Below are 15,877 nucleotides of genomic sequence, written 5' to 3'. Positions count from 1 at the left end.
TGCTGGGGGTTGTGTGACCCCTGTGGCTTTGGGGCCTGTTGCTGGGGGTTGTGTGACCCCTGTGGCTTTGGGGCCTGTTGCTGGGGGTTGTGTGACCCCTGTGGCTTTGGGGCCTGTTGCTGGGGGTTGTGTGGCCCCTGTGGCTTTGGGGCCTGTTGCTGGGGGTTGTGTGGCCCCTGTGGCTTTGGGGCCTGTTGCTGGGGGTTGTGTGGCTCCTCTGGCTCTGCGGTCTGTTGCTGGGGGTTGTGTGACCCCTGTGGCTTTGGGGCCTGTTGCTGGGGGTTGTGTGACCCCTGTGGCTTTGGGGCCTGTTGCTGGGGGTTGTGTGACCCCTGTGGCTTTGGGGCCTGTTGCTGGGGGTTGTGTGACCCCTGTGGCTTTGGGGCCTGTTGCTGGGGGTTTTGTGGCCTCTGTGGCTTTGGGGCCTGCTGCTAGGGGTTTTGTGGCTCTACGGCCTGTTGCTGGGGGTTGTGTGACCCCTGTGGCTTTGGGGCCTGTTGCTGGGGGTTGTGTGACCCCTGTGGCTTTGGGGCCTGTTGCTGGGGGTTGTGTGACCCCTGTGGCTTTGGGGCCTGTTACTGGGGGTTGTGTGACCCCTGTGGCTTTGGGGCCTGTTGGTGGGGGTTGTGTGGCCCCTGTGGTTTTGGGGCCTGTGGCTGGGGGTTGTGTGACCCCTGTGGCTTTGGGGCCTGTTGCTGGGGGTTATGTGGCCCCTGTGGCTTTGGGGCCTGTTGCTGGGGGTTGTGTGGCTCCTCTGGCTCTGCGGTCTGTTGCTGGGGGTTGTGTGACCCCTGTGGCTTTGGGGCCTGTTGCTGGGGGTTGTGTGACCCCTGTGGCTTTGGGGCCTGTTGCTGGGGGTTGTGTGACCCCTGTGGCTTTGGGGCCTGTTGCTGGGGGTTGTGTGACCCCTGTGGCTTTGGGGCCTGTTGCTGGGGGTTGTGTGACCCCTGTGGCTTTGGGGCCTGTTGCTGGGGGTTGTGTGACCCCTGTGGCTTTGGGGCCTGTTGCTGGGGGCCTGTTGCTGGGGGTTGTGTGGCCCCTGTGGCTTTGGGGCCTGTTGCTGGGGTTGTGTGGCTTTGGGGCCTGTTGCTGGGGGTTTTGTGGCCTCTGTGGCTTTGGGGCCTGTTGCTGGGGGTTGTATGGCCCCTGTGGCTTTGGGGCCTGTTGCTGGGGGTTTTGTGGCTCTGCTTCCTGTTGCTGGGGGTTATGATCTCTGTGTGTCCAACTACCCACTATGTACTCTGACCCCCCACTATACACCGCTCTGCTATATACCCCACTATATACTCTGACCCCCACTATACACCCACTATATACCCCCACTATATACTCTGACCTCCCACTATACACCGCTCTGCTATATACCCCACTATATACTCTGACCCCCACTATACACCCACTATATACACCCACTATATACTCTGACCCCCCACTATACACCGCTCTGCTATATACCCCACTATATACTCTGATCCCCCACTATACACCCACTGTATACCCCCACTATATACTCTGACCCAAATTCAAAGAAGCTTTATTGGCAGGACTAAATACACATTAGTTTTGCCAAAGCAAGTGTACAAAAGGGAATAGGGACTGTAGGGATGTTGGGAAGGGGCTGTAGGAAAGGTGGGTGGGGGCATATCCAGGATGGGGCTATAGAAGTCCATGGCATAGGGAAGGTGGATGGGGGGGGGATGGGGCCATAGAAGTCCATGGCATAAGGAAGGTGGATGGGGGGATGGGGCAGATCCAGGATGGGGGCTATAGAAATCCATGGCATAGGGAAGGTGGATGGGGGCAGATCCAGGGTGCGGGCTATAGAAGTCCCACTATACACCCACTATGTATCCCCACTGTATACCTCTCTGCTGTATACCCCCACTATATACTCTGACCCCCCCCACTGTACACCGCTCTGCTATATACCCCACTAAATACTCTGACCCCCCACTATATACCCCACTATATACTCTGACACCCACTATATACCCCCACTCTATACTCTGACCCCCCACTATACACCGCTCTGCTATATACCCCACTATATACTCGGACCCCCCACTATACACCCACTATGTACCCCCACTATATACCGCTCTGCTGTATACCTCCACTATATACTCTAACCCCCCCACTGTACACCGCTCTGCTGTATACCACACTAAATACTCTAACCCCCCCACTATATACCCCACTATATACTCTGACCCCCACTATACACCCACTATATACCCCCACTCTATACTCTGACCCCCCACTATACACCGCTCTGCTATATACCACACTATATACTCTGACCCCCCACTATACACCCACTATGTACCCCCACTATATACCACTCTGCTGTATACCCCCACTATATACTCTGACCCAAATTCAAAGAAGCTTTATTGGCAGGACTAAATACACATTAGTTTTGCCAAAGCAAGTGTACTAAAGGGAATAGGGATAGGGACTGTAGGGATGTTGGGGTAGGGGCTGTAGGAAAGGTGGATGGGGCAGATCCAGGATGGGGCTATAGAAGTCCATGGCATAGGGAAGGTGGATGGGGGGTTGGGGCATATCCAGGGTGGGTGCCATAGAAGTCCATGGCATATCATAGTTCTCTTTCTCGCAGTCTATGGCATTCTCTCACATATTGCGCTGCTATCTCCACTGCTCTCTCTTCTTCCCCCAGCAGGATATATGGTTTCTCTTCCTCCTTCATGGTGGTGAAATCCGGGAAGAGATGTGAGAGTCTCCTGAAGTGAGTGTCCCTCACTGCTGAGTATTTGGGGCAGTGTAGCAGGAAGTGGGTCTCATCCTCCAGGGCCTCCTGGTCACAGTGTTGGCACAGTCTTTCCTCCCTGGGCTTGTAGCTCTGCCTGTGTCGGCCGACCTCGATGGCCAGACTGTGGGCACTGAGTCTATACCGGCTCAGGATCTTGCGGTCTCTGGGGTCTGGGAGTTTCTCCTGGTATGGGGCCAGTCTGTAGTCTCTCTGTACATGGTCCGTTTCTGTGAGCTGATGATGTCGTTCTTCCATTCACTTACGTACCTCTCCTGGCCTTCGTCTACCATCTTCCTGATTCTGGTTTTTGTCACTTTCCTATGGTTGAGGGTTTGGTCAGGTTGGGTTCGGGTGAGCTGTTCCAAGGGTCCTGGTTTGTGGAGACCACCTATATGTAGCATGGCTTTATGGTGATGGGAGCTTGGGTTGCTACTCTGTAGGTGAGCCCGGAATGTCAGTGCCCTCTTCAGGACTGCTAGGTGCAGTGGGAATCTGCCCAGCTCGGCCCGGCAGGCACTGTTGGAGGTGCTCCGATGGACCTGGAGAAGGTGTTTACAGAATTCCGGGTGGAATGTTTCTGTTGGGCTGGAATCCCACTTTGACCAGTCTGGGTAGGTGTGAGGGCCCCAGACTTCACTGCCGTATAGGAGGATTGGGGTGATTATGGCATCGAAGATTTTTAGCCAGACCCTCACTGGCGGCTTCAGATGGTAGTTTCCTTCGGATGGCATAGAAGGTTTTGCAGGCCTTGTCCTTCAGGGTCTCTATGGCTTGTTTGAAGCCCCCTGACTGGTGAATTTCCAGGCCAAGGTAGGTATATTTGTCCATTCCTGTAAGGGTGCAGTTGTTTAGCACAAATGGAAGGTGCTGGTTCAATCTTGGTTATCTCTTCCTCTCCTATTTACCCCAACCCCTGCACTATATACCCCCCACTACATACCCTAACCCCTACACTACAGTATATACCCCCACTACATACCCTGACCCCTACACTACAGTATATACCCCCCACTACATACCCTAACCCCTACACTACAGTATATAAACCCCACTACATACCGTGACCCCTACACTACAGTATATAAACCCCACTACATACCCTAACCCCTACACTACAGTATATACCCCCCCACTACATACCCTAACCCCTACACTACAGTATATAAACCCCACTACATACCCTAACCCCTACACTACAGTATATACCCCCCACTATATACCCCCCACTACATACCCTAACCCCTACACTACAGTATATACCCCCCACTACATGCCCTGTACCCTACACTACAGTATATAAACCCCGCTACATACCCTAACCCCTACACTACAGTATATACCCCCCCACTACATACCCTAACCCCTACACTACAGTATATAAACCCCACTACATACCCTAACCCCTACACTACAGTATATACCCCCCACTACATGCCCTGTACCCTACACTACAGTATATAAACCCCACTACATACCCTAACCCCTACACTACAGTATATACCCCCCCACTACATACCCTAACCCCTACACTACAGTATATAAACCCCACTACATACCCTAACCCCTACACTACAGTATATACCCCCCACTATATACCCCCCACTACATACCCTAACCCCTACACTACAGTATATACCCCCACTACATACCCTGACCCCTACACTACAGTATATACCCCCACTACATACCCTGACCCCTACACTACAGCATATAAACCCCACTACATACCCTAACCCCTACACTACAGTATATACCCCCCACTACATGCCCTGTACCCTACACTACAGTATATAAACCCCGCTACATACCCTAACCCCTACACTACAGTATATACCCCCACTACATGCCCTGTACCCTACACTACAGTATATAAACCCCGCTACATACCCTAACCCCTACACTACAGTAAATACCCCCACTACATACCCTGTACCCTACACTACAGTATATACCCCCCACTACAGTTCCTTCTGAAAGTATTCGGCCCCCTGGAACTTTTCAACCTTTTCCCACATATCATGCTTCAAACATAAAGATACCAAACGTAAATTTTTGGTGAAGAATCAACAACAAGTGGGACACAATTGTGAAGTTGAACGAAATTTATTGGTTATTTTAAATTTTTGTGGAAATACAAAAACTGAGAAGTGGGGCGTGCAATATTATTGGGCCCCTGTAACTTAATACTTTGTTGCGCCTCCTTTTGCTGCGATTACAGCTGCAGTATCTTGGGGTTTGTCTCTATCAGTTTTGTACATCGAGAGACTGAAATTCTCGCCCATTCTTCCTCGGCAAACAGCTCGAGCTCATTGAGGTTGGATGGAGATCGTTTGTGAACAGCAGTTTTCAGCTCTTTCCAGATTCTCGATTGGATTCAGGTCTGGACTGTGACTTGGCCATTCTAACACCTGGATACGTTTATTTGTGAACCATTCCATTGTAGGTTTTGCTTTATGTTTGGGATCATTGTCTTGTTGGGAGACAAATCTCCTTCCCAGTCTCAGGTCTTTTGCAGACTCCAACAGGTTTTCATCAAGTATGGTCCTGTATTTGGCTCCATCCATCTTCCCATCAATTTTAACCATCTTTCCTCTCCCTGCTGAAGAAAAGCAGGCCCAAACCATGATGCTGCCACCACCATGTTTGACAGTGGGGATGGTGTGTTCAGGGTGATGAGCTGTGTTGCCTTTACGCCAAACATATTGTTTGGCATTGTTGCCACAAAGTTCGATTTTGGTTTCATCTGACCAGAGCACCTTCTACCACATGTTTGCTGTGTCTCCCAGGTGGCTTGTTGCAAACTAAACGACACTTTTTATGGATATCTTTGAGAAATGGCTTCCTTCTTGCCACTCTTCCATAAAAGGCCAGATTTGTACAGTGTACGACTGATTGTTGTCCTATGGAGAGACTGTCCCACCTCAGCTGTAGATCTCTGCAGTTCATCCAGAGTGATCATGGGCCTCTGGCTGCATCTCTGGTCAGTGTTCTCCTTTGTGAGATGAAAGTTTAGAGGGACGGCCAGGTCTTGGTAGATTTGCAGTGGTATGATACTCCTTTCATTTCGATATGAGCGCTTGCACAGTGCTCCTTGGGATGTTTAAAGTTTTGGAAATCTTTTTGTATCCAAATCCGGCTTTAAACTTCTCCACAACAGTATCACGGACCTGCCTGTTGTGTTCCTTGGTCTTCATGATGCTCTCTGTGCATCAAACAGAACCCTGAGACTATCACAGAGCAGGTGCATTTATACGGAGACTTGATTACACACAGGTGGATTATATTTATCATCATTAGTCATTTAGGACAACATTGGATCATTCAGAGATCCACAATGAACTTCTGGAGTGAGTTTGCTGAACTGAAAGTAAAGGGGCCGAATAATATTGCACGCCCCACTTTTCAGTTTTTGACTTTCCACAAAAATTTTAAATAACCAAATTTCGTTCAACTTCACAATTGTGTCCCACTTGTTGTTGATTCTTCACCAAAAATTTATGTTTGGTATCTTTATGTTTGAAGCATGATATGTGGGAAAAGGCTGAAAAGTTACAGGGGGCCGAATACTTTCGCAAGGCACTGTATATATCCTGACCCCTACCTTACATTATATACCCCTCACTATATACCCTGACCCCGACACTACAGTATATGCCCCCCACTACATACCCTGACACTACAGTATATGCCCCCCACTACATTCCCCGCCCCCCACTATATTTTCCCCACTCTTCCTCGCTGTGCACCCTGACCCTTCAATAGAACTCCCCCACTATATTCCCTTAGCTATATACACCCCACTATATACCATGACCCCTACACTACAGTATATTCCACCCACTATATTCCCAACCCTCCACACTATATACCCCAGCCTTCCACTATACCCTCCCCCCACTATACACCCTGACCCCGCTTCCACCTCTTCATGGTCCGTGTCCCGATCACCCTCAGCACTGGTCCTCAGCTTCATCATCCTCATCATGGCGGAGATTCCCCAGACACACACACGCCCTCCCACCCCTGCGATGTCGCCCTGTGATCGCCGTCCACCTCTAATCGCCCCTTCTCTCTCCACAGACCTACATCGGGGACATCCTGATTGCGGTTAACCCTTTGCAGTCGCTCCCTCTCTATGGACCGGAGGTAACTCTTACTGCATTGAGGTTCCTAGAGAACATGGGGCCCTTTTGGCCCCTATGTAGATGTGCACACTGCCTAGAGAGACGAGGTGTAACCCCCATCCAGTGATCACCCTGCCCGTCTAGGGAGCAGCACCATGACGAATGTTACAGCAGAATAGTGACTGCAGCTCTGGAGGTGACTGGAGGATAAGACACGATGTAACAGCAGAATAGTGACTGCAGCTCTGGAGGTGACTGGAGGATAAGACACGATGTAACAGCAGAATAGTGACTGCAGCTCTGGAGGTGACTGGAGGATAAGACACGATGTAACAGCAGAATACTGACTGCAGCTCTGGAGGTGACTGGAGGATAAGACACGATGTAACAGCAGAATACTGACTGCAGCTCTGGAGGTGACTGGAGGATATAATTTGAGTTGATCCTGTGGGAGCTGAGGATTATTTTGGCTGCAGCTTTGTGTGTGAGTGGAGCCTGACTTGTCGCTCTCGGCAGGTGTCGGACGTGTACAGCTCCCGCTCGCTCCGTCTTCTGCCTCCTCACATATTCGCGGTCGCTGATCGCGCCTACAATGAGCTGCAGACGTCGTCCCCCAGGAGTCAGTGCATCGTGATCAGGTGACGGCTGATGTACAGGGGCCTGTGGGGGGCGCTGCGGAGGAACTGCACTGTCCAGTGCCAGGCAGTTACACTACAGGGTGGGGGTGGTGCCATATATCAGAGGCCTGTGGGGGGCGCTGCGGAGGAGCTGCACTGTCCAGTGCCAGGCAGTTACACTACAGGGTGGGGGTGGTGCCATATATCAGAGGCCTGTGGGGGGCGCTGCGGAGGAGCTGCACTGTCCAGTACCAGGCAGTTACACTACAGGGTGGGGGTGGTGCCATATATCAGAGGCCTGTGGGGGGCGCTGTGGAGGAGCTGCACTGTCCAGTGCCAGGCAGTTACACTACAGGGTGGGGGTGGTGCCATATATCAGAGGCCTGTGGGGGCGCTTCGGAGGAGCTGCACTGTCCAGTGCCAGGCAGTTACACTACAGGGTGGGGGTGGTGCCATATATCAGAGGCCTGTGGGGGGCGCTGTGGAGGAGCTGCACTGTCCAGTGCCAGGCAGTTACACTACAGGGTGGGGGTGGTGCCATATATCAGGGGCCTGTGGGGGGCGCTGCGGAGGAGCTTCACTGTACAGTGCCAGGCAGTTACACTACAGGGTGGGGGTGGTGCCATATATCAGAGGCCTGTGGGGGGAGCTGCGGAGGAGCTGCACTGTCCAGTGCCAGGCAGTTACACTACAGGGTGGGGGTGGTGCCATATATCAGAGGCCTGTGGGGGCGCTGCGGAGGAGCTGCACTGTCCAGTGCCAGGCAGTTACACTACAGGGTGGGGGTGGTGCCATATATCAGGGGCCTGTGGGGGGCGCTGCGGAGGAGCTGCACTGTCCAGTGTCAGGCAATTACACTACAGGGTGGGGGTAGTGCCATATATCAGAGGCCTGTGCGGGGCGCTGCGGAGGAGCTGCACTGTCCAGTGCCAGGCAGTTACACTACAGGGTGGGGGTAGTGCCATATATCAGGGGCCTGTGGGGGGCGCTGCGGAGGAGCTGCAATGTCTATTACCAGGCAGTTACACTACAGGGTGGGGGTGGTGCCATATATCAGAGGCCTGTGGGGGGCGCTGTGGAGGAGCTGCACTGTCCAGTGCCAGGCAGTTACACTACAGGGTGGGGGTGGTGCCATATATCAGGGGCCTGTGGGGGGCGCTGTGGAGGAGCTGCATTGTCCAGTGCCAGGCAGTTACACTACAGGGTGGGGGTGGTGCCATATATCAGGGGCCTGTGGGGGGCGCTGCGGAGGAGCTGCACTGTCCAGTGCCAGGCAGTTACACTACAGGGTGGGGGTGGTGCCATATATCAGGGGCCTGTGGGGGGCGTTGCAGAGGAGCTGCACTGTCTATTACCAGGCAGTTACACTACAGGGTGGGGGTGGTGCCATATATCAGGGCCCTGTGGGGGGCGCTGCGGAGGAGCTGCACTGTACAGTGCCAGGCAGCTACACTACAGGGTGGGGGTGGTGCCTTATGTTAGGGGGTGCAGTTAGGGCGGTATTATGGAAAGAGGTGCAGAGGGGGCAGTGTACTGTGCAGGGCAGTATACAGGGTGGGGTGTGGCGGGGCGCTCTATACTGGGGGATATGTATCTGGGGGCTGTACAGTATACTGGGGTTAGCAGGGGGCACTGTATATTGAGGATAAGTGGTGGGGCACTGTATATTGGGTGATAAGCTGCGGGGCACTGTATACTGGGGGGATAAGTGGTGGGGCACTGTATATTGGGGATAAACGGCGAGTCACTGTATATTGGGGGATATACTGCGGGGCACTGTATACGGGGTTCAGACCTCTCAGCCTCGGGCAGCCTCTACAGGGTGGCAGTGGGCCGGTGTGTGGACCGTCCATCTCCCCAGTGATGATTTCTTTTCTTGTAGCGGTGACAGTGGAGCCGGGAAAACCGAGAGCACAAAACTGCTGCTGAGACACCTCGTGCGGAGGAGCCGAGGGAACAAGCAGCTGAGCCAGCAGATCCTGCAGGTGAGGGAGCAGAGGGTAGAGATAAGGAGGAGGCGGAAGGGGGGGTCGCCGGGCTCCTCTGAGCTGGCGGAGGGGATAGGGCTCGCCGGGCTCCTCTGATCTGGCGGAGGGGATGGGGGGTCGCCGGGCTCCTCTGATCTGGCGGAGGGGATGGGGGGTCGCCGGGCTCCTCTGAGCTGGAGGAGGGGATGGGGGGGCGCCAGGCTCCTCTGAGCTGGCGGAGGGGATGGGGGGGCGCCAGGCTCCTCTGAGCTGGCGGAGGGGATGGGGGGTCGCCTGACTCCTCTGATCTGGCGGAGGGGTGGGGGGTCGCCGGGCTCCTCTGAGCTGGCGGAGGGGATGGGGGGTCGCCGGGCTTCTCTGAGCTGGCGGAGGGGATGGGGGGTTGCCGGGCTCCTCTGAGCTGGAGGAGGAGTAGGGGGGGTTGCCGAGCTCCTCTAAGGTGGCGGGGGGTTCGCCGGGCTCCTCTGAGCTGGCGGAGGGGATGGGGGGTCGCCGGGCTCCTCTGAGGTGGAGGAGGGGTAGGGGGGGTCGCCGAGCTCCTCTAAGGTGGCGGGGGGGTCGCCGGGCTTCTCTGAGCTGGCGGAGGGGATGGGGGTCGCCGGGCTCCTCTGAGCTGGTGGAGGGAATGGGGGGTCGCCGGGCTCCTCTGAGCTGGCGGAGGGGTGGAGGGGGGTCGCCGGGCTCCTCTGAGGGGGTGGGGGGGGTCGCCGGACTTCTCTGAGCTGGCCGAGGGGTGGGGGGATCACCGGGCTCCTCTGACCTGGCGGAATGGGGGGTCCCCGGGCTCCTCTGAGCTGGCAGAGGGGTGGTGGTGGGGTCGCCGGGCTCCTCTAAGGTGGCGGAGGAGTGTGGGTTAGCCGGGCTCCTCTGATGAGCTGGCCGAGGGGATCACCAGGCTCCTCTGAGCTGGCGGAGTGGGGGGTCGCCGGGCTCCTCTGAGCTGGCAGAGGGGTGGGGTCGCCGAGCTCCTCTAAGGTGTCGGGGGGGGTCGCCGGCTCCTCTTACCTGGCGGAGGGGATGGGGGGTCGCCGAGCTCCTCTAAGGTGTCGGGGGGGTCGCCAGGCTCCTCTGAGCTGGCGGAGGGGATGGGGGGTCGCCGGGCTTCTCTGAGGGGGTGGGGGGGGTCGCCGGACTTCTCTGAGCTGTCCGAGGGGTGGGGGGATCACCGGGCTCCTCTGACCTGGCGAATTGGGGGGTCGCCGGGCTCCTCTGAGCTGGCAGAGGGGTGGGGGTGGGGTCGCCGGGCTCCTCTAAGGTGGCGGAGGAGTGTGGGTTAGCCGGGCTCCTCTGATGAGCTGGCCGAGGGGTGGGGGGATCACCAGGCTCCTCTGAGCTGGCGGAGTGGGGGGTCGCCGGGCTCCTCTGAGCTGGAAGAGGGGTGTGGTCGCCGGGCTCCTCTGAGCTGGCGGAGTGGGCGGTTCCTCATGTTTCCACAGCTGAGGGTTTGTTACAGTCACTGACAGCAGAGGCTGTGAATGATGATGCCGGACACTGGGTCTATTAGACGCCTGCTGAATAGAAGGCTACACTGGCCCCTTATGGGGCGGGGTCTGTGGATGACTTCAGAGGGAGGGGCTAATGTGTTATCATTAGTGATGAGCGAGCAGGCTCGGTAATGCTCGTTACTCACGTGAGTATCACTATGCTTACGGTAGTCGGCGAGTGGGGTATCAGTTACTGTGGGCCTACCATCGTTGAATCCACATATCCAGCTAAACCAACAGTCCTTCTAAGGACTAATTACGGGGTCTATAGATTGCAGTTCTAGGTAGGCAGGCAGTGTATGTCGCTCTATACATATCAGTGCAAGGGATGCAGGCTCTGTATGTGGGTCTATAGATATCATTGCAGACATCAAGAGGGTCCATTACTGTCTCCTGCTGCCTATTACAGATATTGACTGTATATACCTATACCCAGGTATCAGTGGCCAGGAATAATTTTTTTTGCATCTTAATCCTGATTATTTTCTTCAAAAGCAATCCAGAGCACACTTTTTTCTTCATTTGCTTGTTGACACAACAGACTACAGCCAGAGCCTTTCATATTACAGCGCTAAAAATATAGCTATTTCAAACAGGGGTTTGTCCGTCCCAGCCATCACATCTGAGTGCACAGAAAATTCTGCCATTTCTGGGCTACTGTGAAGTTTTGTTGGAGTGTCTTATACAAGTTATTGACACCAGTTTCCTGAAAAAAAATAGATACCTACAGGCCAGATATTTTAAACTCAGCCATTTGTAGTGACCGTGCAAAATATTGTCCTCCATTTAAAATGGACAAGGCGCGTGGCAAGGGACGGGGAACTAGATCTGATGGTGCATGCAGAGGCTGTGTGCAAGCTGAAATTGGGCCACAACAAACACCCACATCTGGTCGCGTGACCTTCCTGTCCCAGTTACTAGGGAGCAGAAAGATAGCACTATTGAGGACAGAGCAGTGTCAGAAGGTTTTTGGTTGGATAGCGGATAATACTTCCAGTCAGTTTGCCACCACCACCAGCACCCTGTCTTCCACACAGTCAAGTCTGAGTAGCCATGAGTCTGGACCTCATATTCCTCACCCTGATCCTCCTTCCCGCCATGCAGAGTGCCCGGAGACAACTGATCCCACACTTAAACACTCCGAAGAGCTGTTCACTTTTCCATTTATAGATTCGGGCCTCTCGCCCGGTCTGCTTGAAGCGGGGCAAGATGAGATTCCATGTAGCGATACCCAAAAATATTTGAGCAGCTACGGTCACATGAAGGCAATGGTGGGAACGTGTCACAAGAGGTGGACAATGAGGAGACACAATTGCCAGAAAGTCAGGAGGCGGACCAGGGTGCAGAAGTGGAAGACGAGGTGGTGGATGATATAATAACTGACCCAACCTGGCAGGACATACATGGGGAGGGAGACGTAGCACCTCAACAGGCAGGAAGAAGCAGTGTGTTGGCCACAGACAGAAGGCGGGCAACTGTTCCTCGTAACACCAAAACGACGGAAGTTGGCAGTACAAATATTAGGTCTTCCCGAGTCTGTTTGTTTTTTAAAGACTGCCAATAACCCCAAACAGGCCATTTGCACCACCTGCCATGCCCGCATCAGCAGGGGTTGCAAAACTACCAGCCTGACCACCACCAGTATGATCAGGCACATGGCAGCAAAGCACCCGACTTTGTGGGTCGAACTACTGGGTCCAGGAACAGTGTCTGTGGGTGACACCACTGCTTCTTCCACTGTTGTGCATGCAAGCCAATCCCCTGTCCACGGTGCATGCGAAGATGCCTCCTGCCCTGCACCTGTCGTTGCCCACACTCAACTACCACCACTTCCTTGTCCCAGCTCAGCCTTCAGTTGTCCATACCCCAGTCATTGCAACACAAGGGGAAATACGCAGCCAACGCCCCACAGGCCACAGTACTAAATTCACACATTTCTCATCTGCTTGCGCTAGAAATGTTGCCTTTTAGGTTCGTGGAGATGGAAGCTTTCCGCAACCTGATGGTGGCAGCCGTCCCAAGGTACTCTGTCCCCTGCCGCCACTATTTCTCCTAGTCTGCTGTCCAAGCATTACACAAGCACGTGTCCCACAACCTTCTGTGCCCTCAACAATGCAGTTACAGTGAAAGTCCACCTGACGGACACGTGGACAAGTGCTTGTGGGCAGGGACGGTACCTCTCCTTGGCGGCACACTGGGTAAACATAGTGGAAGCCGGGACCCAGTCGGACCTTGGGAAGGAACACGTCCTACCAACGCCGAGCATTGCGGGCCCTAGGTCAATCAGGGTAGCACCCACATTGTACAGCTCCTGCACCTCATCCTCCTCTTCAGCCTCCCTCTCCAAAATGACTAGTCACAAGCTGGAAGCACTGCAGCACTGCCTGAACCAAGTGGCAACAGGCTGTGCTGAAGCTAATATGCATAGGTGTCAAACCGCACAATGTTGAAGAGTTGTCAACAGCTCTGATAGATCTTGCAGATGTGTGGCTGACACTGCTGAACCTACAACCAGGCATGGTCGTGTGTGACAATGGCCGGAACCTGGTGGTGGCTCTGAGACGAGCTCACACTTGTGCCATGCCTGGCCCATATGCTTAACGTGGTAGTTCAGCGGTTTCTCAAAATCTACCCGGAGTTGCTGGATCTGCTTGTCAAAGTACGCCCCCAGTGTGCCCATTTTAGAAAGTCAGCTCCAACTTCAGCTGCCCTTGCCGTGTTTCAGCAGCATTGGCAGCTTCCAGCTCACAGACTGGTGTGTGATGTCCCCACGCTTTGGAACTCTACACTGCAGATGTTGGAAAGAATTTGTGAGTAGAAGAGGGCAGTTGTTGACTACCAGCATCAACAAGGCCGTCTGTATTCAGTTCAGACTCCACACATAAGACCTCAGGAGTGGATATGGATGTCAGACATAGGTAACCTCCTCCAAAACTTTGAGGACTCTACCAAAATGGTGAGCGGTGATGACTTCATAATTAGCTTCACCATCCCACGTCTCTGTCTTCTGAAACTCTCTTTGCTCACAATGAAAGAGGATGCATTGCAGGCGGAGCACGATGAGATGGAGCAAGCTATACAGGGTCATTACACACAGCCCAGCCTCATGTCATCACAATGTGGATTGGGTGACAATGAGGAGGAGGAGGAAGAACAGAAGCTAGGTTCATGGGTTATAGACAGTACTACAAGAAAAACTGTCTGTTACAGAACCCCCCAGAACCCCGAATAGGAGATGCATGTATGATAGGTGCAATGTGAGATGCATACTCCTAATGCAGCAACCGACCGGCTGCGACCCCTGGGCAGAGGTAAACGAGATATCCCACTTCTGACCTCCCCCCACCTTTGTAAATCCCATGGTAAATGATCGGGGGTCGCCGGCCACCTGCGGCTATTGTGATGTGCGCCTGGCGTCTTAATTGGAGCCTGTTATCTACTGGCCCGACACATATTGATTGTGCTGTCCTCGGTATGTATATATATTCTGAGACCGGTGAGTAAAATGTTGTCACACTGGAGATACGTGGAGAAGCAGTGATCTTTTATATGTTCCCATGTTACAAAGCCTTTCGAGCCAGCGTCCTTCATCCAGAAGTGAGGAAAAGCAGAGTGGACCTCCTGAAACACGGGGTGGTAATGTAAGAGGTATTACAGCACAGAAGACCCCGTTACACTGGTGGCAGCGGCGGGATATGATACCCCGTCTATAGGAGTAAAGGACTGAATGGAAAACAACTACCAGAAGTTAAAGAGAAATACATTAAAAGACCTGGTGGAAGCTTGAGGGTTAATCGCCAGCAACAAAACAAAAGCGGATTTGATAGCAGCCATCATGGAACACGACAGTGCAGCGCCTCCCAATGTGAACGTGGAAGAGACTGAATTCCAGAGGGAGGTAAAGAGCAGACTGGCGTTCTGTGGCCCAAACCCTGCAGTAGAGATCGTACGAGAGTTGATGGCTGATGTGCGTACTGATCTGAAGGAAAAGATGGCAGAGCGCACCAGGATAGAGCTAGCCAAGATGGAGATGGCAGAGCGGAGAGAGGAGAGTCAGCGAGCAGGGGGAGCTCTGGTACCGTCAGTAGTAAGGCACAAAAAAATCCAGTATAATGCCTTCTGACAATTGGGGGAGGCAGAGGAAGACATTGATGGCTTTCTGCAGGACTTAGAGCGGCAGTATGCCCTTCATCAAGTTAAGCCGGAGGATTGTTTTCAGGTTCTGGCCAGCAAGCTGACAGGCCGGGCAGCGGACACCTATCGCACGGTACCTGATGAGAACTGCATGGACTATGAGCGGGTCAAAGAAGTGATCTTGGCCCGGTATACGCTGACACCAAAGGCATACCGCCAAAAGTTCCGCAAACTTATGAAACAGGTAACAGATACCCACGCTGTGCCTGTAAACTCCGGCGGTCACTGCTACACTGGGTACAAGGGAGCCAAGCAACCACTAAGGAGGACGTCCTCCAGCTCTTCTTGTTAGAGCGATTCTTTACTGGACTAAACCCCGAGACACAAGAATGGCTTCGGGACAGACGGCCAATGACTCTGAGGAGGCCGCTCGTCTGGCCGATTAACATCATGATGCCAGGAGGTCTCAGTTGCCAGGATCAAAGACTGTCACTAGGGGCCCTCCCATGGGTCTTGAGGCTCCTAAACCACAGAAGATTGTCGGGGGACCAGCTAAAACCCTGGCCTACCAGATTTCCTCTGGTGGCCCGATGCTACACCTGCCATCAGCTGGGGTACCTGCAAAGACAATGTCCCAACCGGACTCAGTGTACCCAGTGGCCAAAGGCGGGAACGGCTACCGTCAACCGGGCCGCTGTACACTGCAACCAAGGCGAAGCTGACCTGGCATTGAGGGCTAGTACTAATCCGGGGATGC

At 53.9% G+C, this 15,877-nt stretch overlaps 1 protein-coding gene across 1 annotated transcript in view; it reads left to right on the top strand.

Moving 5' to 3' along the window:
• LOC141075445 (myosin-IIIb-like) overlaps positions 1-15,877 on the top strand; it is a 148,074-nt gene that overhangs the window by 25,115 nt on the left and 107,082 nt on the right. The window contains exons 2-4 of the mRNA XM_073562500.1: positions 6,854-6,919; positions 7,414-7,535; positions 9,397-9,499. Coding sequence (XP_073418601.1) covers positions 6,854-6,919; positions 7,414-7,535; positions 9,397-9,499 — 291 coding nt within the window. The remainder of the gene's footprint in view (positions 1-6,853; positions 6,920-7,413; positions 7,536-9,396; positions 9,500-15,877) is intronic.

Source organism: Dendrobates tinctorius, unplaced genomic scaffold, assembly GCF_039654945.1.
Source record: "Dendrobates tinctorius isolate UK_male_01 unplaced genomic scaffold, ASM3965494v1 ptg000353l, whole genome shotgun sequence".
NCBI lineage: Eukaryota > Metazoa > Chordata > Amphibia > Anura > Dendrobatidae > Dendrobates > Dendrobates tinctorius.
This window is presented reverse-complemented; position numbering and strand designations above follow the sequence as displayed.